The sequence below is a fragment of the Bactrocera latifrons genome, unplaced genomic scaffold, assembly GCF_001853355.1.
Source record: "Bactrocera latifrons isolate USDA-ARS-PBARC rearing strain unplaced genomic scaffold, ASM185335v1 scaffold_304, whole genome shotgun sequence".
Classification (NCBI taxonomy): Eukaryota; Metazoa; Arthropoda; class Insecta; order Diptera; family Tephritidae; genus Bactrocera; species Bactrocera latifrons.
The window spans coordinates 77,464-101,103 of NW_017536675.1; the positions used below are offsets into that span (position 1 = coordinate 77,464).

The 23,640-nt window shown below is 37.9% G+C and overlaps 1 protein-coding gene across 4 annotated transcripts in view; it reads right to left on the reverse strand.

Annotated features, from left to right (window-relative positions):
- Window positions 1–995: 995 nt before the first annotated feature.
- The window catches only part of LOC108970653 (protein bowel), a 28,443-nt gene continuing 5,798 nt past the window's right edge, over window positions 996–23,640 (reverse strand). For 3 of the 4 annotated variants that reach the window (XM_018936152.1, XM_018936154.1, XM_018936155.1), the window contains exons 2-3: window positions 7,260–8,187; window positions 996–4,171 (exon numbers count right to left, since the gene is read on the reverse strand). In XM_018936152.1, coding sequence (XP_018791697.1) covers window positions 2,410–4,171; window positions 7,260–8,116 — 2,619 coding nt within the window. In that variant the 5' untranslated portion in view covers window positions 8,117–8,187 and the 3' untranslated portion in view covers window positions 996–2,409. Of the gene's footprint in view, window positions 4,172–7,259; window positions 8,188–18,435; window positions 18,576–23,640 lie in introns of those variants that run through there. The other variant, XM_018936153.1, reaches the window with a different exon arrangement.

Here is a 23,640-nt window from a genome sequence, read left to right on the forward strand (position 1 = left end):
TAAAATTATATATCCACTAAAAAATTTCTGATAGCTCTCTTTAGATTTTCGAGATCCCGAAAAATTCAGGATTATTACTACAATTCGTCAGCTGTCAATTATTTTAAAATTTAAATTGCTACTTAAAAAGAGTCTAATCTCTTGGGATTGGTATATCGGGATCCCGAAATTTAATAAAAATTTTCAACACCTGGTAACCTTTAATTTTTTATACTTTTGTATACTATCGGAATTTTGTTATGAAATGTCCAATAAATATTTTAAAAAGTCAGCCTGACACAGCCCGCCTCATAATTTCCTCCCTCCCTCTATCTCCATGCATATGTACATATGTATATCTCTTTCTCTCTCTTTTTAAAAAACATAAATGAAACATTAATTTGAAATTAACATTGAAAATGTTTTTCTKGTCATTTATTTATTTATTAATATTAAAGAAACGCTTAGGAGCCACTTTAGAGGAAGACACATGGAATGCTTAGCTTAATATAAAGTATTTTTTATAAATGCATTAAGAGACTTATTTTTAAGTACACACATACAAACTACTATCAATATACAATTGTAGGTCAGCATCTTTTATTTATTTTTATATTTTGAATACATTTATGTTTTATAATTTATATATCAAATATTTAAATTAATTGTTTTAAAACCTGTCTCTTATACACATCTAGATGTGTATAAGAGACAGTTTCAACATTTTATTATTTTATACTTTTAAAATTATTTTTTATAAATTTTTAACTTAAATACCCAAATTTTTACAATTACTTTATAAAATTCATTTTTATTTTTGATTTTATTACATTTTTTCTTCAGAATTTCCTATGATTGTTTATTGGCTGAACATTGTTATTATCTTTTTAAAGAAACATTTTGTTTATGATTCTTCAGGTGTTCTTTATTTTGAATTCTTTTGATTGTTATCCTATATTTATGGTTTAATTAATTTTATTTTTATATATATTTAATAATTTTGTTTCTTATTTAAATTTCATAAAATATCACTTCTTTAATTTACAGTAAATTTTATTAATTTTGATTTTTCAATATTAACTGCGCTGTGGAGAGAGTCTAGTGTTTAAAACAGTTCACTTTTTATGATTTTATATTCTCAAATAAAATAAAATGAATAATAATAATAAATTGATTAGTTAAAATAATTTTTTTCATAATGTCAAAAATTATTTTTACACAAGTTTAATGTGTTTGCAAGTCTTGATTGTTCCAATACATAAATAATTTTCAAACCCCGAAATTTCGGAATTCACATTTTTAATACCGAAAGTTCAGTTATTTTTGTGCAAAGAATCGAAAGAATTAAAATCCCGAAAAAATCCCGAAACTACGGGATTCACATTTTTAGTCCCGAAAATTTATTTTTAAAAATAATCGAAAGAACAAAATTCCGACAACTCCAGAATTTTGGGGATTCACATTTTTAGTCTCGAAATTTTATTTTTAAAAATAATCGAAAGAATAAAAATTCCGATAAACCCTGAAATTTCAGGATTCACATTTTTAAGCCCGAAATTTGATTTTTTTTTACAAAAAAGCAAAAGAATAAAAATCCCGAAAAAATCCCGAAACTACTTGATTCACATTTTTAAACCCGAAATGTTATTTTTTACAAAAAAATTAAACAATCTGTTATAGGCTTAAAATTACTTTAATACTATACTAAAGTCGCTTTCCGTATACCTTCTGTAAAAAACTGTAGTGCGCTTTTCGGGTGCAACAGCACAAAATTTATATGAAAATTATCATAGATGTGGTTTGCAATATAGATAAGTTTTCTCGCAGCTCAATCGGTTATACATATAAGATCTACTTACAATATTACTTATTAAAATTTCTTTAAAGAAAGCGCTGCTCAACTCGTTACACATTTTTAACAATTTTTTTTACTTTTGTTACCTTATTAAGTAAACGTATAATATTTTATGTATATATACATACATAACTCATTTTAGAGCACTAAGTGCCCGGCAAGTAGAATACATACATACATATAAAGGWGCTATTAAACTAGTAACTTATGATGTTTAAAACTAATTTGACATATGTATATTTATTATATAATATTATAGATATATGAAAAATAATTGAAATTTTACAAATAAAAAGCTCACTGATTTGCATAAAAGTACAGCTATAAGCAACTTAAGCTAAGCGGAAATACTAATTAAATTATGTGTGGATAACTTAAGTATACATAGCATGGCTTTGAAGCACTAGAATATACGTACGTACATAGCATATGAGAAGGCACTTGAGGATTTGAAATGTATTCTATAAACTATTTAAACATAAATATATAGCAAATAGTATATCAAAAATCTTAAAGAAACCATTGTGGTATGATAAAAAGTAAAATATAGGAATGTTGTGGCAGCAATTACAGCCTCAGCGGCGCATTATATCCTCTATGCTAAAGCCGGTGCGGCGCGTAGGTGGCGGCGCTGCTTGCTGCTGCTGCTGCTGGTGCGGTTGCATAGTCATCGCCGTAGATGCTGGTGATAATGATGGGCGAGTTGCACTGCCAACGCCACTCAACGGTTCCTGAGTATTCAAATTAACTGCATTATTAGGTGGCAATAGGTAGTGACGCTCACTGCTGCTGCTGGCGCTCGTTAATGGCGCTATATCCACCGCCGCTTCTCGGCTCAACAGTGTTGAGGTGTCAGCATGCGCGCTACCAACAGCAATACCAACACCGGCAGCTAGCAACGTTTTAGACTCGCATAAGAGCGGCGCTTGATTTATGCTTGACATGTATGGCTTCCCCGGGAGCAGAGTGTGTGGCGGCGGTGGTGTTGCTTTTAGCGCGGTATGCGTGCGCGTCATATTGAGTGCCATAAGACCGGCGTTTTGTGTGTGCGCGTTGTAGACGCGTTGCGCCTCGGCTATTTGTTCGAGTCCCACAATGCGCTTGCGTATCGGTATGGAACCCAGAAAACTGGGCATTGATTCGAGCGGTGAGTGCAGCGGTTGTTGTAAATTCTTACCCGTATCTAAGAGCGGCGGTAAGGGTGGTGGTGGCGCAGCAGGCGCTATACCGCTTGCTTGCGTCGCCTGTGTTAACACTGGTGGCAATGCAATTGTTGACACTGTCGGTGGTGGTTGTTGTGTTGGTGTGGGTAACGCCGGTGCGCCCACCAATACACCTGGTGGGATTATATTTGCGCCTTTCATTTCGGCGGCGCTTAATAGCAACGCTTTTGGATGGAGATCTCTACGTACATGTAACATCGGTATGTACGGTTCGGGTCCATTGGATGTTGAAGGCGAATGTATGGACTCGCCAGCGCCGGGTAACGCGCGCATCGGATTGTAACGTGCGCTCGGCGAAGACGGCATGAAGGCAGAACCGGTTGGCGGTGCGTTAAAAGTGTGCGGCGAATCGCTAGCATGCATTGCATCATGTAAGTCGCGCGTTTCATGCGTCGGGCGCATAGTGTACATTTCACCGCCTTCGTGATGGCAATGTGTCACACCCTGCCCGGTGGGACGCGGTTCTAGTAAACCAACTTTTGGCATATTTTGCACTGTTTCTTCCTCGTCTTCATCTTCGCCCAACTCCGCCTCGTCCTCCAGCTCGGCCTCATCCAACTCATCGTCCTCGTCTAACTCTTCTTCAGATTCATCAGAAATTTCGGCTGCATCATAGCATGCCTTACGCTTGAGACGCATGCGCGCTGCTGCACGTGCCTCTCCACTGGACTTCTCCGCGTGTCCAGCAGCACCGCCGAGCTCTTGTGTTGGCGTACCGCTGTGTAAGCGGTGTATCGGCGATTGTCGCGGTGAATCCACTTCCAATAGTGTGTCCTCTTCATCACCACTCAAATGTCGGCCTTCATCTTCTTCGCCCACGTCCACATACTCCGAGGGCCCATCACCGACCGCATGTGTGAGCGCATGACGTCGCAGATCGCAATTACGTCGGAACACTTTGCCACAGGAAGAACACTCGTACGGCTTGTGATCGGTGTGCGTGAGCAGGTGCGTTTTCAAATTGGAGCGCTGATTGAAGCTGCGGCTGCAGACGGGGCACTTGTGCGGCGACTCTTCCATGTGTAGGATCTTGTGGACGGCAAGTGTGCGCGATTGGCAGAAACCCTTGCCACATTCGGTACATTTGAATGGCTTCTCCTTGGAGTGTATGTACCTGTGTAAATGAAAGCGAAAAAATTAAGTTGTTCATTAGTTTGCCTAGAGCGTGATTAATAATAACATAAAGTGGCAAGTGTAAAGAATGCAGCAAACGTGTAAAATAGTTGGTAACTAATGGGAATGCGCGCAGTTTTTAATGATTGTGTTGAATTTTGTTTGTGTTCTTAGCGACGGTGCTCATTAAACTCGCGTTCGTGTGCTTGGCGGCGGCATTGTAAAGGCGCTTACACTAATTACAAGGGGTGAGTCTACAAATGAAGCTCAAAAGCGCAGTAGATTAATAGATTCAGTACTTTATACTAATTATATAAGGTGTTGTTAGCTTGGTCTCACTGGAAACGAGCCTATTTTTTTGAAAACTCGTACTCCATTTGACAGGTTCTAGAGTTCAATTGCTCCGTTAAAGTTCTGGTGTTTTCTCTTCAGAGACTTTGGCAGTTCTGTTTTTATTATGTAACACGAACTCATCTTCACCATCTTCCATGGCGATACTACTTTATATACTTCCAGTGTCAGGTAACAAACTTTGAACTAGAGGTTTTAAGGCTATTGACTTTTATTCGCTGAGCACTCATATAGAAAATGCAGCTGTATTTTTGATAGACCCAGATTTGTCAGAGTGTTTTGCCTCTAGTAAAAAAGTCATCATCATATAGAAATCATTTGCTTATACCAGCATTGACTTATTCAAACGTTAACTTTTTTATTGACTTTGGCATATCAGTTTTGGTATCTTGAAGGCAAAGACCTGGTCTCATCAGCAAATGCAGACTGTAGCATTTATAAAATATGTCCCAACTTTAGCTTTCCTCAAAACACCTCAGTCTGTTGTAAATCGTTAATAAATATAGTTTCTCTCCTTAAGTGTTGATTCTGAGTTTTATGAACTGTCGATGTTTTCATGGAACCAAACTGTTGCCTCTCCGAAAGTTAAACTATTATTCATGAAAGTCAGATCCGTAAAATAGTTTTAATGGAAAATAGGTTAGATCTTACCAATAAAGCTCTTACGGTTCCTCTCTGTGAGGTTTATAGAATCTGTCAGAATCATTTGCCTGCAGGAATAAAGTTTGCTCATTGTTGTATTGATTTATTCGGGAGTTTCAAGTGGTACCTTGAACTGTCGAATCTTCGATAGTATAACTATTATTCATGTCAGTCGAGTTGATCAGCATTACATTATATTTCAGAATGTGTGTGTGAAAGCGGGTTAGACCTTATCAAGAAAGCTCTTACGGTTTCTGTCTCTCAGATTAATAGAATCTGTCAGCATCGCTTGTCTGTAGTGAAAAGTTTTGCTTCACTTACTCATTGCTTAATTGATTTATTCAGGAGTTTCAAGTGGTATCTTAAAGGTAAAGACCTTGTCTCATCAACCAGTGAAGATTGTAACATTCATAAAATATGACCTAGCTTTAGATCCCATCGAAATACCTCAGTCTGGTATAAGGCATAAATAAAATTTATCATGATGTTTGAGTGTTGATCCTGAGATCTGGGGCCTGTCGATGTTTTTATGCAAATAAATTGTGTTCACTTCGAAAGTATAACTATTATTCATGTGAGTTAAGTTGAACAGAGTTATTTTCATCAGATTCTTGAGATATTTTCAATGTGGGTTAAATCTCACGTTCCTCTTTTTCGGACATTTAGTGTGACTTTTGAAGTTCAGAAGATTTTTTCTTCTGAATGTATTATCTCATTTTAAAACGTTAGATTGTGTCGTTACTGTTGTTTAAGTCTCTAATAGAACCTAGCTTTATAAATCATCAATACAAAGCTTTTAAGTTCCAGATTGGAATAGTTTCTGTGTTTGAAAGTAGTATTTGGAACTTTATCGTGGGGATTTTTTTATTTTAAGCTTTGTGCTTTGAGTTCGAGCTAATACGGTTCCTTCTGTCAGGCATATAGTAGGACTTATAATGTTCAGCCAAACCAGAAACTATTTTCTTTTAAAGTCTCACTTTAATATCTTAGCTTGTGTCGTTCTTGTTGTTTAAGTCTTTTAGAGAGATTATCGTTATAAAACTTTTAAGTTCCACATTGTAATAGATAGCGTGAAAAGCTTTAAAAAGTAGTCTTTGGTGCTTTTTGGTGGGGATTTGTTCATTCGTAAGTTTTTGTTTCGAGTTTTCAGATTCATACAGTCTAAGTTAACTGGTGGTTAAGAAAATCTAGCAGCTCCATAAGTGGTATACAGAACATTCCTAACTCACAACCAACCAAAATCACTTATACAAAAATCGACTTTGTGAACTATTTTGCAAATGGGCCTCAAACGTCATAATCACTTATTTCTCAGAAAATATGTGTAGTTCAAGCAACGCAAAAAACATACAGGTACAGAATGATTAATGTTATTTCTGCAGATGACGCGCGGTCGTTCTATAAACTAGCAGCTTCGCTTACTACACAAATAGAATTACTTCGACGGCCGGCAGCAATGGCCATGGCTTAAGTCAACACATCAGCCAGCAACGCGGCAAATCGCCACACATCAGCCACCTTAAAATGGCTGGCCTGTCGCCGTGATTGCTTGCCAAATAGCCCAAGCAGCAACCGACAGTCTCTAATGGTAGGGCATAAAGAAACGAAAATAATTATGCTCGAACTGAAAACAGGTTCTGCGCACGGCAAACACAACATGTCGCACTGTAGCGCTCGCGCGCAGGCTGATTTCTGGTTGTGCGCCCGTAAGATAAATGTCGCTGTTGGCTGGTCATTTTTCAATCCTTTTTGTGCATTTCTTACGCCGCTTAAACGCACAGGCTCGTGGTCTGGCAGTGACTGCGCGCAGGTTGCGGTTGCGTAGGACTTGCGGTTTGCCCTTGCCGTGGCCGTTGCACATCGCGCGCTAACCGCATTGCGCTTAATGAGCGTTCAGGGTTTTGTTATTTCTTATTTACACGTGTCGTTCTTTGTATGCGAAAGTAATTTGATTCCGACGTCGCTTGCAAGATAATCACGTACAGAGCGCGTTTTTTTCGCGGTTGACAGTTTATGATGGATGTGCGAGGCAAAACGTAATAATAATAACACAGTGTAAGGAAAGGTGCGTATAAAAAAAAACGTGCTCAACTCACCTGTGATCGCGCAAATGATCCTGCCGGCGGAATGCCTTGCCACATATGTCACACGAATACGGTCGCTCGTCGGTATGCGTGCGCTCGTGTATGAGCAGATTGTAAGACTTGGTGAACTGACGATTACAAAATTTGCAAATAAACTGCTTCTTCGGACGTGATGCGCGTCCCGGTGCGCGCAATAAACGGCGATCCAAACCAGCGTGCATAGTTGGTGGCAGCCCAGCGGGAAACAACGCTGCCGTTGCGGCTGCCGATGGAAAGGCGAATGTGCCGGCGCCAGTTGGCGATGGGCCCGGTCCGCCCAAATACGGTGGTGGTGGATACATAACAGCAGTAGGCACACCCGGTGGTGGACCCTGCCCAGGTGGTCGTTGCATCAACATTGCCGCCGCGGCAGCCTCGCGCAGCGCCAACTCTTTACGTTTATCCGCCATCATAGAGATGATCTCGAAATTTGTATTACTGCCATGACGTTTGCTTGCCTCCTTGGCCACCTCCGCGTCCAGCATGCCACCATAAATGGCGGCGGCGCCTGGCGCGCGCATTGCATTACGTGATGGCAGCACTGGCACGAAGGCGGAATGTGCCGCTTGCGCATTTGCCGCGCCACCGCCAGCGCCCATCAAACCAGCCGCCACCAAATGATGTTGGTAAGCGAGTTGTGTCTCATAAGCAGCTGCCGCAGCAGCGGCGGCAGCAGCGCCGCCCGGCACACGTCCGCTAGAAGCGCTACGTTGCTCCGACGCGCCGCCAGCGCCAGGCGCTTGCAAGAATTGCTCCAGGCGGCTCGGGCGCGTCATAGTCATGGCACCGCCGCCAGGGCGGTCCTCTAGCATTGTATTCTCGGTAGGCATTTTTCAGTTAGCACTTGACGTTGACGCGTATTGGCGCTCACCGTCGCGTCATTGACATGGCCAAGTTAGTACTGTAATGGTAAGAAGCAAAATATAAACATTAGTATTTCTTGTGGAATTTTGGAAAAGTATTTAACTCTGATAGTGGTAAGCATTCAACGCGTCTCCAAATATATACAAACACACATATATATGTATATATATATATATTACTTTATTGACCCTGCGGTGCTAAAATAGACGCTCTAATATTTATCTAAATGATGGCGCAATAAACTGCTGATTGTTATTTTCATTATCTGCAGGCAGAAACGACTAAAATATTTCCTTTCCACAGCAGCGATAAGCTGGCTTTTATGACTTTGATAAACACACTAGACACTTAGCAAAAGTATACTAACTATATGCAGTAGTCGGCTGAATTTCGACAGCGCAATATGCAACACCAGTTGCCTACCAACAGTCAAGTAAGCTGGTGTGCGTGTTGGAGTAGTAGCTGACAAGTAGCAGCGACAGAGGCGCGGCAGTCATAAAATAATTTGCAATTCTTGCTGTCTATGCCAAAGATTAGTTGAGTGCTTGTGAGTGCTCTGCAATTTGCCATATTTCTGAAAGTTTACAACGACAGTTTCTCACCGAAATATCTGTTTTTCAATTTAATTTTTTATGGCATCAGTTTTTGTAAACAAAATTCGCTTCTCAAGGTTCTCTCTAGAAGCTCACGACACCCGCACTTAGGCCCCCATTATCAGACATACAACTTCCCCATTCATTGACCTCAATCAAACCACATCACAGTTTGAGCACAGCTAATCAAACGCAGATTGTTGCCGCACAGCAGCCGCAAAACTAACACGACAGCTTTATAATCAGCTGCTGATTGTGTCCATCATAAGCATCTCTACTACAACTTTCTCTCTTTCTCAGTCGCAAAAGCTTTAATATTCATTATTTCTTATCCACTTTGATTCTCACTATCCATAATGTTGTTTAATAATGCACTCGATTGTTATCATATTACTACCAGCCGCGTTTTCAGCGCACATATTGATTCTTATATGAAGAAGATTGAAGATTCCTTACTTAAGCGCAGACCCTGTTGGAAATTCCTAACATATTTTCATATTTTATTAACTGAGAAGTCCGTGAATTTTCATTTGATATGATTTTATGCACTTATAAATGTCAAGGTCAACAAACTTTTGACAGAACTGCTGTCTTCTTAATCACTTTGAGGGCTGTGGTCGTTTATCCTCTCGAAATAACTCTACCATTGTTTTTTTTTTTTACTCGACAATCCCATCAAAGTAGTCGTTCTTAAGTTCAGACCACAATATAAAACAAACGGACTCATATTATTTGGCCGTGTCCGTTCATTCCATTCCTATGTAATTTCAAAGTTCGAATGCTTAACAGTTTATTGTATGAAATCACCGAAAAATGCCTGAAATTGAGAAAAAAAGAAAGTGCTGTTTCCTCAAGACAAATAACTGTGACAAAAATCTGTGGAAGCGATCACAAAAATCCTTGAATTAGGCTTCGAATTGCTTCCGCATCCAGCATATTTTTCAGATCTAACCCGCCGCGAATATTTCTTGTTCTCAGATCTCAAAAAATGCCTGCAGGGAAGAAAATTTCGACGAATAAAGCCATGATCGCCGAAGCTGAGGCCTTTTTTTTGAAGCAGAGGACAAATCGTAGTACAAAAATGGTATCGAAAGATTGGAAGATCGTTATAATCAATGTATGACCGCTGAAGGGAACTACCTCGAATAAATCAAAAAATGTATTCCAATTACCCGTGTTAAGAAAAAAGTCATTCCTGAGTAAAAAAGTTATTACAAATCGGATACTTTCCAAATTTTTACTACCCGTTTATATTGTCAAACCTCACGCTTTGAATTTGTAGGACAGACTCTCTCTCTAGCTCTCTCTAGCTCTCCTGAATCCTTCCTTTTCGAATAATTTTGATGCAACAACCTATAGGAGGGTATAAACTCGGGTATCTTTCTGTTACGCAGACACAAGTGTAGTGCAAAAAGGGGCTCTCAAATTCTCTGATTTCGATTAAGTATGAACTTGCTAAAGTATGACAATTCGATTGGCTGCGATTTTGAAAGCTCCATAGCGCATAAAGATGTAAAGAAAATGTATTATATTTTCTAAAACCGTTGACGAGAATTTTTTTCTTAAAACCCATGGCTTGTTCTCATTTCAGTAAGACTGAAAGTCACGCTACAACATCCCTACTTGGACATATTCGCAACTGTAAATGCATTTGCATCTCTGCAACCGCAAAGAAAATAAGCTGAAATCTGTAAATAAACAAACAGCACAATTGACCGTCCGTCCTAAGGCTAAATAGTCAGACAGACAAACGGACAGTGACATAGTGAATGCAGATAGGGTGTACGTAAAACAAATAGCCATTTATTTCAATGAAACTCTCACGCATCGCAGATAGCCACGTATGTGAAATTAAAGTAATCAAATGAGACCCTTCTGAGGAGAAAAATAGAAACGAGACTTGCGGGCATATAACAAAAATTATTTAATGAAACCTTGTTGGCGGTTTAAATAAGATCTTTACAAAGTTTTCAACGATAATTGAATGAGGATTGTCTTACCTACTTGTTACAATAGGCTTTTGTAGAAGCTCAAACTCATAAAGGGACAAGTTTAAGATGCTGATGAAGCTAATAGAGTCATGATGGAAAATGATGTGAGTGAGAAGTTTTTAAAGCTGTCAAGGATATTTTTTGGAATTTATATTTAGATATTTATCAAAATATTTAACATCATGCCAAAGCTTTCTGTCAAATAAAGTTTTGAATAAGCGAATTTATCAGTAATGACACTTGATGTTGTCTTACTGTCACTTGTAGATAATAGTTCTCTGAAGCATTAAATGTCTAAAATTATTAGCGTAGAAAAATTGTGTCTACCATTTCTGAATGAAATATTTACTACTCCCCCATATTTCCTAACCTCGGAGAAAATTATAAAAAAAAATTTCATAGTCTCATTGACAAGTGACAGGTCTATTCTTATGTTCCTAGAGCTATTTTGGTGAGATAACCACAAATTGGAGTATTATATGTAGTCTTGTCTAAACAACCAAACCCTTAGCTGGTCATTAATCTCTAATAATTAAACCTTAACTAGTTATTAATCATAAACGACAGCATCGAATTGCTACAACAGCTGATAAATTCCTGCAACAACTGATAAATTAAACAAATTGGTAGCTGGCCAGGACTAGTGACTCGTGACAAGTGACAGTACTTCATTTATGATTTATTACATGCTTTCAGATTTTAGTTACATTTTTAAGGTTATAATTATGGGTGTTACTAACTTTTAAGTTATAACTTCTGGTTGCACTAATTCATTCTATAATTTATGGAAATTTTTTTTCGCTAAGCAAGAAATTTGAAAAGTAAATGTGCCGCAATTTCGTCGAATTATTAACCTCCTCCACACCAACAGCCTCAGATGAAAATGTGAGCTCATCGCGGCTGTCCAAATGATGCCCGATGGCTGCTGGTTGCTGGCTAATGGCCGCCAACACTGCCACAGTCTAAGCCAGCGCACCAATATTGGACCTTTATTTGTTGGTTTTTTGTTGTTGTTGCGCTTTTTTTCTCTTTTTTGTTGTAGTCTTCAAAACACAAATGCCAGCGGCTGGTGAACACTGGAATGTTTTTAAATGCATGCGTGTATATATATATGTATACAATATATTTTTATTCACATCGGTGTGTAAATGCCGTAAGTGCCGCAACTGAAGGTTGCAACAAAGCGGCTAAGACAGAAAGCAAGCAAATAAAAAAAACTGTAAGTTGATGCTGAGGAAGAAAAAAATATAAATATGTTTATACGCTGTATGTATGTCTGTAAGTATATGCGCATGCTTAGCACACAGCATCGGTCGAAAATGCCTTCAGGCCAACAAACAAAATAAAGAAGTGGAAAAAAGTGAAGAATAAAATCAAATAAAACCCCTTTGAGGCAGCAAATACCATTGATGACGGCGTTGTTTTGCTGGCTTAAGTAAACACCACACACACACACATGCCTACATACACCCAGCCTTTCTTAACGGGCTAAGCAAATAAACGACCACAGAATGCTTGGCTTGATGGTAGATAATAGTTCTTTTTTCAGCCTCTTTCAGTACGAGGAAAATAATGTGGTGACCAAAAAGAATTTAAATAAATAAGTGCGGCTTGTGCGGCGTGGCTTATCAGATGGAAGCTTAAATGTGACAACGTCGACAAAAAGCCACTTTAATTACTTTTGAAAGAAAAAAATTTAAAAAAAAAATGTATAAAACTAGAATATGTGTATGTGATTAATATCTTGTGGGTATTTTGTTCGTTTAGGTAATAAGGCTTAGCTCGGCCTGTTGGTATGTATGTATGTAAATATGTCAGTATGTCACATTATTTGGTATAAATCATACACTTCTTGAAATATTTTTGTCAACGGAGGTTTTGTTAGTAAGTTACCTAAGTACCCACAAATAAAACTTTGCTTGATTCGCACTCCGTCATTAAAGACTCTGCTAGTTTGAAAGTAGAAAGCTATACAGCTAGATTTAATGCATTCAATTATATGGATAATTCATTAAAATGATAAAATCGCTTGAAATTTCGTCTCTGCTTGATTATACCAGTTGCAGTTATAGCTGTTTTTTGTTCAATTTCCCAATCCTAAAGTTTGGGAGTTAAAAGCATATAGGATTAAACTTATTGGAAGCTTGCAAAATTAATCTTTCGCCAAGAAAACCGGCAACGAGAATGGGAAAAATGCATAAAGCAACTAAACCTATATCGTTGCTTAAAAATTTTGCCATCAGCTTTTCCTCAGTTGATTAAAAAGCATTGAGATTGACTATACCAGTTTATACCAGTTGCATTTATAGCTGTATTTTTGTTCTCATCGCCAATCGTAAAGTTTGGCGACTTAAACAGAGCTAATAATAAACTTATTTGATTCTTGCATAGTTACTCATAAGCCAAGAAAACCGAAAATGAGAATGAGAAGAACGCGTAAAACAACTATAGGCTATATTTTTGCTTAAAGATTGTGTAAAAAACTATTCCTCAGTTGATTAAAAGCATTGAGATTGATTATACCAGTTTATACCAGTTTCATTTATAGCTGTATTTTTGTTTGGCGAGTTAAACAGAGCTAATAATAAACTTATTTGATTCTTGCATAGTTACTCATAAGCCAAGAAAACCGAAAATGAGAATGCGAAGAACGCGTAAAACAACTATAGGCTATATTTTTGCTTAAAAATTGCGTAAAAAAATTTCCTCAGTTGATTACAATCATTGATATTGATTATACCAGTTCATACCAGTTGCATTTATAGCTGTATTTTTGTTTGGCGAGTTAAACAGAGCTAATATTAAACTTATTTGATTCTTGCATAGTTACTCATAAGCCAAGAAAACCACAAATGAGAATGCGAAGAACGCGTAAAACAACTATAGGCTATATTTTTGTTTAAAAATTGTGTAAAAAATTGTTCCTCAGTTGATTAAAAGCATTGAGATTGATTATACCAGTTTATACCAGTTGAATTTATAGCTGTATTTTTGNAAAAATTGTGTAAAAAATTGTTCCTCAGTTGATTAAAAGCATTGAGATTGATTATACCAGTTTATACCAGTTGAATTTATAGCTGTATTTTTGTTCTATTTGCAAATCCTAAAGATTGGCGAGCTAAACTAAGTTAATATTACACCTATTTAAAGCTTTCATAGTTACTCATAAGCCAAGAAAGCCGGAAACAACTAAAAACGACATTTTTGCTGAACAGTTTTGTCAAAAGCCTTTTCGAAGTTGATTAGGCAAAGTTGAAAATAAGAAAAAAATTTAAAAATTTAAAAAATAATATAAATAATATAAAATCAAATAAAAATACAAAAATTAAAAATATTTTTTCCCCAAATTGAATCCGAAAAAAGTATTTTACCCGAAATAAAAAATATTATATTTTTTTCAACTTCTCTGTGTGTGACTGTCTTCATATCCATATAAATTTTTAAATTATTGGCATTTATTTTTTGTTTTTTTGTTAAAATTTATGTCTCTTTACCGTAGCGCTGACTATTGTATTTCAATACAAAAGCAACAAAAACCATATTTATTCCTTTTGAGTTAAGCAATTGCCACCGTTTGTAGATTAAGCGTTGACAATGAAATTACCATTTTAAATGCATAGCGTATCTATCAAAATTCCCCAGAAAAAAAAATATACAAAATTTATAAAAAAATATTCCAAAGCAAATTTGTTAATCAAGAAAAAAATGGCTTTCAACGCTTATTAGCTACTGCAATAAAAATGCTTTGCACAATAGCTTAAAATCTCGAAACAACGACACACAATAACGCATTGGATTTTACAAGCTCATTTAATGCCTATAACTTTCGGTATTAGACCAAATGATGTGACGCTAATCTATGACTTTATGATACGCACGCATATTTCCACATACACACACACAGGTGTATGTGTGTGTGCATAAAAATTCATATTATCTTTGTCTGTATCTAAAGTTGCTTTATTAGCTGATAAATGACAAAGCCACAACAACAACAACAGCAAGAACAGCAGGAATTTCAAAAGAGTTTTCAACTTCAAATTATTCCGCTAATGCTTCACGCTCAACTTATAACGCCACGGGCATACCTACATGCGCACATATATAGGTAAATATATATGTACTTATGTATATGTACTTATGTATATATCCATACATAAAGCTTAGTTAATGAAGATGCAACAATAAGCACTCACTTAAGTGTCTAAGCCTAACTGTCTTGTGGAGTGTACAACGGTAGCCTGGTCGTAGAGCCATTATGGCAAGTTGAGAGCAACAGCAAATTATATATATAAACAACAAAACATCATTATAACAAATGAAAAATCTCAATAACAAAGACAACTAAGTCATGCGAGCAAAAATCAAACAAATTCTGTATTTGCCATAAATTAATTTTTTTTAACTTTTTTTATTTTTCTCGGTTTTGTTTAATAGTGCTGCTATTTTAAGATGCTATTAAGCACAGAAATAATTTATTTGAATATTAATGCAAACACGAAATTTCGTATGCTTAGACTTAATAAGTACACAAGTATAATATATATGCACCATATACACTGTGATGAAAAAGCAACCGGATTTGTAATTAAATTCTCCGGTTACCCTACGAGTGGTACAAAGTCTTTAAAGCCGTTGGAGAGGTCGTTGAAGACATGCCTCATTGTAGATAGTCTTCAAACTCCCTTTCAATAGTTAGGAAAATATTAAAAAGTGAAAATTTTTGGCAAGTGTTAGAGAGATGGCATGAAAGTCCGACATCTCTCGCAAATCCGTTCAAATGATTTTGGTGGATATTTTGGGTATGAAATGCGTACTTGGCGACTCGTCCCGATAAAGCTTATTTTTTTTTTTTAAATGAGTACCATAAACCAGTCTCTTTGGGCATGCTTGATCGTGCGAATTCCCATCCCACATTCATGGAGATCATAATAACTGCCGTCGAGACATGAATTTATGAGTTTGGCATGCAAACAAATCAACAATCATCGAAATGGAGAGGGGAAAAACGAGCCGAAACCAAAAACCACGACAAATCCGATCAAAGATCACGGTATTGTTCATAGTTTTTTCGATATTCATGGTTTGGTGCATCATTAATTTGTTCCGAAAGGACAAAGGGTCGATAAGGAGTTCTTTTTGACCGTATTGAGGACTTCACATGCGAACATCCGCCGAAAACGGACGAAATTGTGGAAGAACAATTCATGGGTTTTGCACGATGATTATTCACCATCGCATCAAGCATGATTGCGACCGAATTTAAAGCAAAAAACGCAACCATCGACCAAACACCGCATTCACCAGATCTGGCTTCGTGTAATTTTTTCTTGTTCCACAAACTGAAAATGCCGCTTTCAGTCGATCGAAGAGATAAAATAAAATTAACTCATGGGACTGAGGGCTATTACAAAAATTGCTTATGAAAAGTGTTTCGAGTATTTCGAGGACTGAAAAAATCATTATCATAAGTGTATTACATCTGGTGGTAATGAATTGCTGGGGTTTTCCTATGTGCCACATAAGGATAGTACGATCCATATTTTTCAAGTCTTTACTGGCTTATTGGAATAGCCCGTTTGGACAGGTAGTAAATAAAAATTATTAATTTTAATTATAAAATGAAAAAAAAACCTTAATTTCGGCTGAACTAAAGCTATATTAATACCCTTTACAGGGTCATGTCTTATAGAATAAAGGGTACCAAAAATTCTTTATCTCGAGTTTGAGTGGCAATTTTGTATGTTAGCTATATCTTATAGGAGCACAATCTGAACAATTTGTTCGAAAATTAGAGAGCTGCTTTAAACAATACTGTATGTATAATTTTATGAAGATATCTTGTCAAATAAAAAACTTCATTTTGTATGGTAGTAATATTTTATTTTACTGTTACTGAAGGTGTTCTAGATAATTTTCTAAGAAAAAAACAGACCGTAGTGAATTTTTACAAATCGAATAAATCTTGGATCACTTATCGGCAAATAATTAATTATTTAGGAAGGCTTTCGAAACACTTCGCTTGGAGCGAGATAGAGCAGTGAGTTAGAACTCTTGATGGTCTCCCATAACCACTAGAACTTGAACTCCACAAGCCTAAATTTCAAAGTTGCCAAAGACTCTCTTTTCTCTTAAGATGATATCATAACTTTTTACAGAAGTGCTAACTTAGCTTATTTCCGCTCCAAGTGGTACTCTTCGAACAGTCCAATTTTTATACTCTCTTGTATAGTATAAGTCTAGTAGACTCCTGTCGACTTATATTGACAACCAATTTTAACTATTTTAATTACTTGAAATATTTTTTTAAATTTTTTAATGAAGCTTTAGGACTTTAACGGTTTAAGATTAGATAGTTTAATGATTTATGTAAGGAATATAAAGATATTGGAACCGATAGTTAAAAATACTTATAAAGTGATTAGAGTTTCTCTGATTGATCGCTTCAAAATCAGAGCTGAAAAGCAACTACCGGCAAACTCTTCAGTAGTCAAAGTTTGAGTCAGAAAATGCAGATAACTGCAAACTCTGTAAGTATACAGATTTTGGACACTGGAAAGTAGCTTGACTGAACATACAATTACGCAGTGTGGGAGTGGACTTAGAGTAAAACGCGCTATCTCAAAATGAAGCTGGTAAATCTAGCTATTACACCCACTTCGACAATAGTGCTGTGCAGTCTGAGGTCCGAAAAGATCTGTCCAAATATGCTGAGTGGGTAAAAATTTGTTTCAATATACATATGTATCATATATGTGGGGAAATGGGCTAGACCCATTGCAGCCAGAAAGTTATGGCTTCAAATATAAACACTTTTCTTTAAGCAAGCAAGAAAAGTGATTAATTTTTCAAACTTTAAGAAGACCAACTGCGCCAGTGGGCATGATCGTGGAGATACTTAGTTGCCTGCGTTTCGCTTGATCTTTTAATGCTCTCCTGTGATAATTGCTTCCATAAGGCTTACCACTATCCTGCAGTATCCAAGAACGAGTTTCTAATAGTTAATAGTTTCATAGACACAGCTCTAACCCAGCAACTACAACTACAACTATGCGATATGACCATGTAATTTTATGCTTTGCTCGAGCTTAAAATATTCCGCCATTAACTGCGGCTGCATTTATATTTTATCTAAGTGCCCAACGTGTGGTTATAATTTATTTTTGTTGCTAACTTATACTGGAGCACTTTGATAATATCTCTAAGTGAATAACAAGCGATATCCCTTGGTCATACTAACAGAAAAAAATTAAAAAAAAAGAAATACGAAAAAAATCATAAGCGCGCTTGGGCTGCACGAACGCGCTTCAAAGCGTTGATTGTGACTTGTTTCGAGGCGCACATATTCCAGGGGCCGATGTGTATGTATGGTTGTGTGACAGCATGCACTACATATGGACAAGTGGTTATCACAATTGAATCTCTTATGCCAACTTGTCGAAAATGTGCGCCTCCCTCAGTGGAGCGGCGGTCCACGCCAGCGCTGTGTACACCGATCATTACCAACGCTGGAGATGCGGACAAGTATCGACTGACGCACATACATACATACACATGTGTACCATTTAGTTGGGCGCAAACCTTCCGGCAACGCGCCGCGCTCTGCATTCACTCAGGTACACTTTTTCCTACTTGAAGTCTACAAAGATTTTTAATTAAAAATCACGTTAAGCACAAAATTACACACACAGAGTTACGTACAAACAAATCGGGTAATTGTCCGTCCACCATGCTGGCGAGCGCACACAATGGATGACTGAGCGACAAACAAAATTCAAAGACGGGCGAGGTAAGCAGCCACCGGTGCCACCAACAACGATACAGAGCTACAGTTAAAAGCCGCGTAGAAGTCAGGCGGACAGGCGGCATACGACTAAGAAACAGGCACATACACGCGCGCACCCAAAGAGTCTTTAGAAAGCCAGTAAGCGCTCTGGAAAACAAGTAGACAGTGAGCTAGCAAAGCAGTCACCCGGTTTGTCCAACAGTCGGCACGCAAGCGAGTCACTCTGTGCGAACGACGGTCGGCGCTATAGCAGCATGCAGTCAAACCTCTGTGGCTTGCGGCAATGCTAACAAAAAAGAAACAGAAAAACGCCGATCCAAAAAAACAAAAAAATCAACGAGAAAAAAAACAAAAATGCTTGAAAAGATAAAAACAAAATACAATGTACAACAACAACCCGCGCGCGCGCACCCCACACTGATCAAGTCAGGTTAGCCAGGACGGCAGCAACCTCAGATACAGAAGCTCGCGGCAATTGCTCGTTTCCCCGACCACGTTCTTAACGATTAACGTACTGTGGCAGCGAGCCATAGTAAAGTCGCGATCGCGTCGAGTATTGTTGTTGTTACGTTTAAGACTGAAAACCGGATTGTAAGTTTTTTGTTTTTTATAAAACGAAGAACGCTAGCTGAGCGCATGTTGGATGTTGGTGATGGCAAACGAAGCGCGACAGTCTCTGTGCGCCAAGTGCTGGTGGCCCGTCAGTGGTCGTTTAATGGTTGGATGTAAGATGTTCCAGTTCAATTCGTTTGTCTTGCCCGTGAATGCAGTTTGTAAGTTAACAGGAAAGTGTAACGAACGCAGTAGGCTTTTATACTTTGCCCAGGCAGGTGGAAATGAAAGGTTGAACTTGGCTGAAATATGGACTTCGTCGTAAATTTTCGAAATTCTGCTAAGATAGTAGACTACAACTAGTTGTTAGGAAACTTGTTGCTTGACTCCTTACGGAGCGTTGAACTACTTCGTTTAGTTTCCTCCTTATGGAGCGATGTACTACTTCATTTAGTAGGGGATCATACTCCAGTTTCATGTGAAGTTCCCAAGTCGATATTCTAATTCTCAACCAGTTTCAAAAACCGTCGAGAGATAAGACTCCAAGATAGCTGAGGATCTTACATTACTCCTTAGTATACATCGAAGAAGATATCGGAAGCAATTTCATACTTCATTAAACAAAGCATACAACCTTTCTAAACATTCCATTAAAAATGCGACGTAAGCTAGCAGTAAACGAAATCAGGTTTAAAAGATCTATTGCCAGATCACAGAGTTCGTTAACGCACAAATCCGGTAAGACTAATCTAAGTGCCTACAGCCAAAGGCTTTTTGGAAGAAATTTTATCCACGCACCACCTGTGCTTCGTCAGAAGTCTTTAGGCTTAAACTAATTTATGACCACCAAAGCCGGTAGCTGTCCTTTATGTGTTGAATTTTTCGAACAGAGTATAATATAAGTTTTATAAGTGGAGATCTTTTAGTGGAACAAATCGACCAAGTTCTAAAAATCTTTTGCAGCACCAGTCAGGTGTCGGACTGAAAAACATTAAGAAAGTAATTCTGCAGCACCAGTCAGGTGTCGGACTGAAAAACATTAAGAAAGTAATTCAGTTGCTCAAACCTATGTCGTTCGTTTTCCATCTTCGAAACCGTTTATGCCTCGAAAACATTTTCTCATCCATAAAACCAGACATAGATTATTTTTCATAAGCATGTAGCTTAAGCGCTGACTACTATTCTTCCTAGTAATATTTCCTTAAAGAGTTCTTACTTGCAAACTGAAACCATTGTCTTGAGCTGTATTTTATCGAAAGCAGTAAATAACTTATATCTCACACCGGCGGCTTTTCATGATGAACAATCGTTCAAGCTTTGATGCATTTGTGCAATGCGAAATGGGGAGGGAGGAATAGAATGTGGCAACTTTGCAAAAGAAGATCAATAGCGGCATATTGAGGCAGATCAACAAAAGAACGGTGCATCGATAACCACTAATCTATGTGAAAGGAAATACAAGAAAATACTATAATGACGATGCTGATACTGAAGCTTATGAGAACAACACAAATGGAGATGCCAGAACGTGCTTATGCTGCCGAGCGCCGCACCAATGCAGATGCATTGATTGTTCCACCGTAGAGTACGAGACCAGCAAATCACAATGAAACAACCGAACCGGCAAAGCAAAAACAGGAAAATATAAAAGAGCTGCAGATGCCAAAGCTAAGCCAAGACAACGCTGACCAGCCACAGATTGTATGCAAGAGGCGCGCTTGGCATGAATGTGCATATATTAAACCACAGAGTGGTGGGCATATTGCTGGCTTGCTTGGTTTTGGACGTTCGCTTGCTCGATAGTGCAATTGTACGGCAAGCGCAACGAATGGGTTAAAGCGGAGCGCTGTATTGTGGTCCGGCTCGTGGACGTCTTTGCTGACACCGCCACCGCCGCCGCGCCACTTCACTTGTGGTTGCGCGCCGCGTGGCACCACACTGTGTTCGGTGGCAATGACAGTGGCAGCTGCTGCAATTGTTGCGCTGGTAGTAGTAGTTATAGTCATTGTAGTAGTAGCGGCGGTGGCGTGCCGCATTCAAGTCGCGCGCTGACCAACAAACAAATGTGCTACAAACAGCGCTGGGGTAAACATGGTCGCGCCGTTGAAGCGGTGACTGTGCGCTGTGGTGAAGGTGCGCGCACTGTGACACGGCAAAGCGCTTTAGCTGCCATGACCACATTTTGTACCAACACAACTATGCGCGCATTATGCCAGTGTGCGCGCATGCTCAAATATTTATATGAATGTATATGCGCGAGCGCGCGCAGACATGCATACATAAGCGCGCTCTGCACATTTTGTTTGGCGCATGGTTAATCTTCTGTTTTCTGCTCTTCGGCTGGTCGAAGCAGTAACAGAAGCACTGAGTAGCTGAATAACAGCAGCAAGCTATAGAAGAACAACGCGAACAACTCGTCGTCAGCGCTCATAACTTGTTTCGTCGTCTGGGAAACTGGTAGCGTAGCGACGAGAGACGTGCGGCGCTGAGGTGAAATTAATTAGCCACACTTTGGAATTTGAATTTAAGTTGGTAGCACTTTAAAGTAATTAAGCGAGAAGTAAAAAAACGGCTCCCGTGCAGCGCGCATGCTCTGTCTGTATGGCGTATAAATATTCAACTATGCTCATTGTTGCTGTGCGGCACCGCATCGCATTGCGCCGCGCCGCGTCGATACGCTGTATGGTTGGGGTTTGCGTGCAGCAGCAGCGTCAACAGTTAGTCGGCTACTAAATGCGTCCGCTGCTGCTGTTTTGCGCAAGCTAATTAGTGTCTGTGGCGGTGGTTTTCGCTTGAATTGTAAATTTTATGCCAAAACTTAATCGGTTTTTCATTTTATTGCCTTTCAACTGCGTTTAAGCGCTTTTTTGCAAAAATGTATCACAAAAAATAAAAAAAAAACTGCTTGCATTAATGTGTTATTGTATTTAATATGAAAAGTAGCGAGTTCGCTAACAGCGGCGCATAAATTACATTTGCGTGAATGGTTTGCTGTAATTTATTACTCAATTTATATGTAAATGCTGTTTTGTTTGGGTCAACGTAGTGTAACAATCTCGTGTTTTATTAATTTGCTTGTCGTCGTTTTTTGTTTTAATATATTTTATGTATTTCGAATATGGCCACCCTTTCGAGTTCATTGCACTGAGATATTGCGAAAAATTATATTTCTAAATATCAATATTTCTATATTGATCAAAAATTGTTGAAAATTTAACTCCGCTGGGCGATAGGACCTTAGCAGAGTACCGAAGTCTAACGTACCGGGAGCATAATTACTTAACGGGTTATATCCACTTACATGTCCGAAAAAAGGTTTATTGTTGTGAAAGTTTTGGATTGAAAAAATAAATAAAAAAAATTTAACTTCTTTAAAATTGAATGCTATTTAATAATCAACCATATATTTCTACAGAATGATCCCCTAAAAAAAGGATCTTGTGGTAAAAAGGAGTTTTCTGCTTAAGATTGGAACGTAGTTCCTGCGATCCCTATGTGAAAAATGTATCTAGGAACGTTAGGTAAGGTCTTAGATTTGATTCAAGCTCAAAGGATCTCACTGGGACAGATATGTAGCCCTTGCCCAAAAACGCCTTAAATTCCTTTTAATATATCTAGGAAAGTCGTGTCAAAGTTTCAAATTCGATTTTCTGGCTCTTTTGACTACAGAAAGTTTAAAATTCTGATATGTTATACTAAGTTCAAAAGTCATTGCCAACTTAAAATTTTCGGAAAATATTTAGGCACTCGATATATATAGGGGTAAAAAAATCATAAAAATCTAAAGTTGAAATTCGCAAGTTGATATAATGCCTAAACAGTGAAGGGTTTTAGGGCTCTCGAGGATGCTCCAGCCAAGCCAATACATTTATCTTCAAATAAAAACGGATATTTTAGAAAATATTTGAAAATTCTTTTAAGTTGAGAAATGTTTCAGATATTGAAAATAGCTAAAAATAGCACCTCGACGGGTCCCAAAAAATTTCAAAAAGTTAACTATTAGTGTATAAGCAGATCGCAGACAGCCACACTTAGGCCATCATTAGGCCCATTGTGATTCCGAGTGCTAACTGAATTAATCATTATGTATTTGGTAAAAAATCTGATTTTTTTCCTCCCCAGCAACCCAATGTTTCTTCAGTTGAAGCTGGGAAATATGCTCTATCCCTTACAGCTGAGGGCTGGACATTCACATATATAATGATGCAACGTCTCATCATCCTTCGCGCATGCTCTGCATTCCGCGCTTTCTACTCTTCCTCATTTGCAATGGTGCAATTTCAAAGGTAGGTACTCTGTGATGACCCCTACATTTAATAAACGTGAGTAATGGATATACGGTTAGTAAATATTTAGGGAGCACAATAGTAGGTCTATGTACGGCTGTTTCAACCAACCAAATATATAGGTAGTAATATCATGAGTTTGATGAGAATTATAGATCGTTCTGATGATACCCCAAACACGTTTTTAACTTTTTTTTAGAATTTTTTTTTGTAGACCGGATAGTTATGGTTTTTTAAAATATTTTTTACTATTTTTTATAAAAATAGAATGGATACTATTTT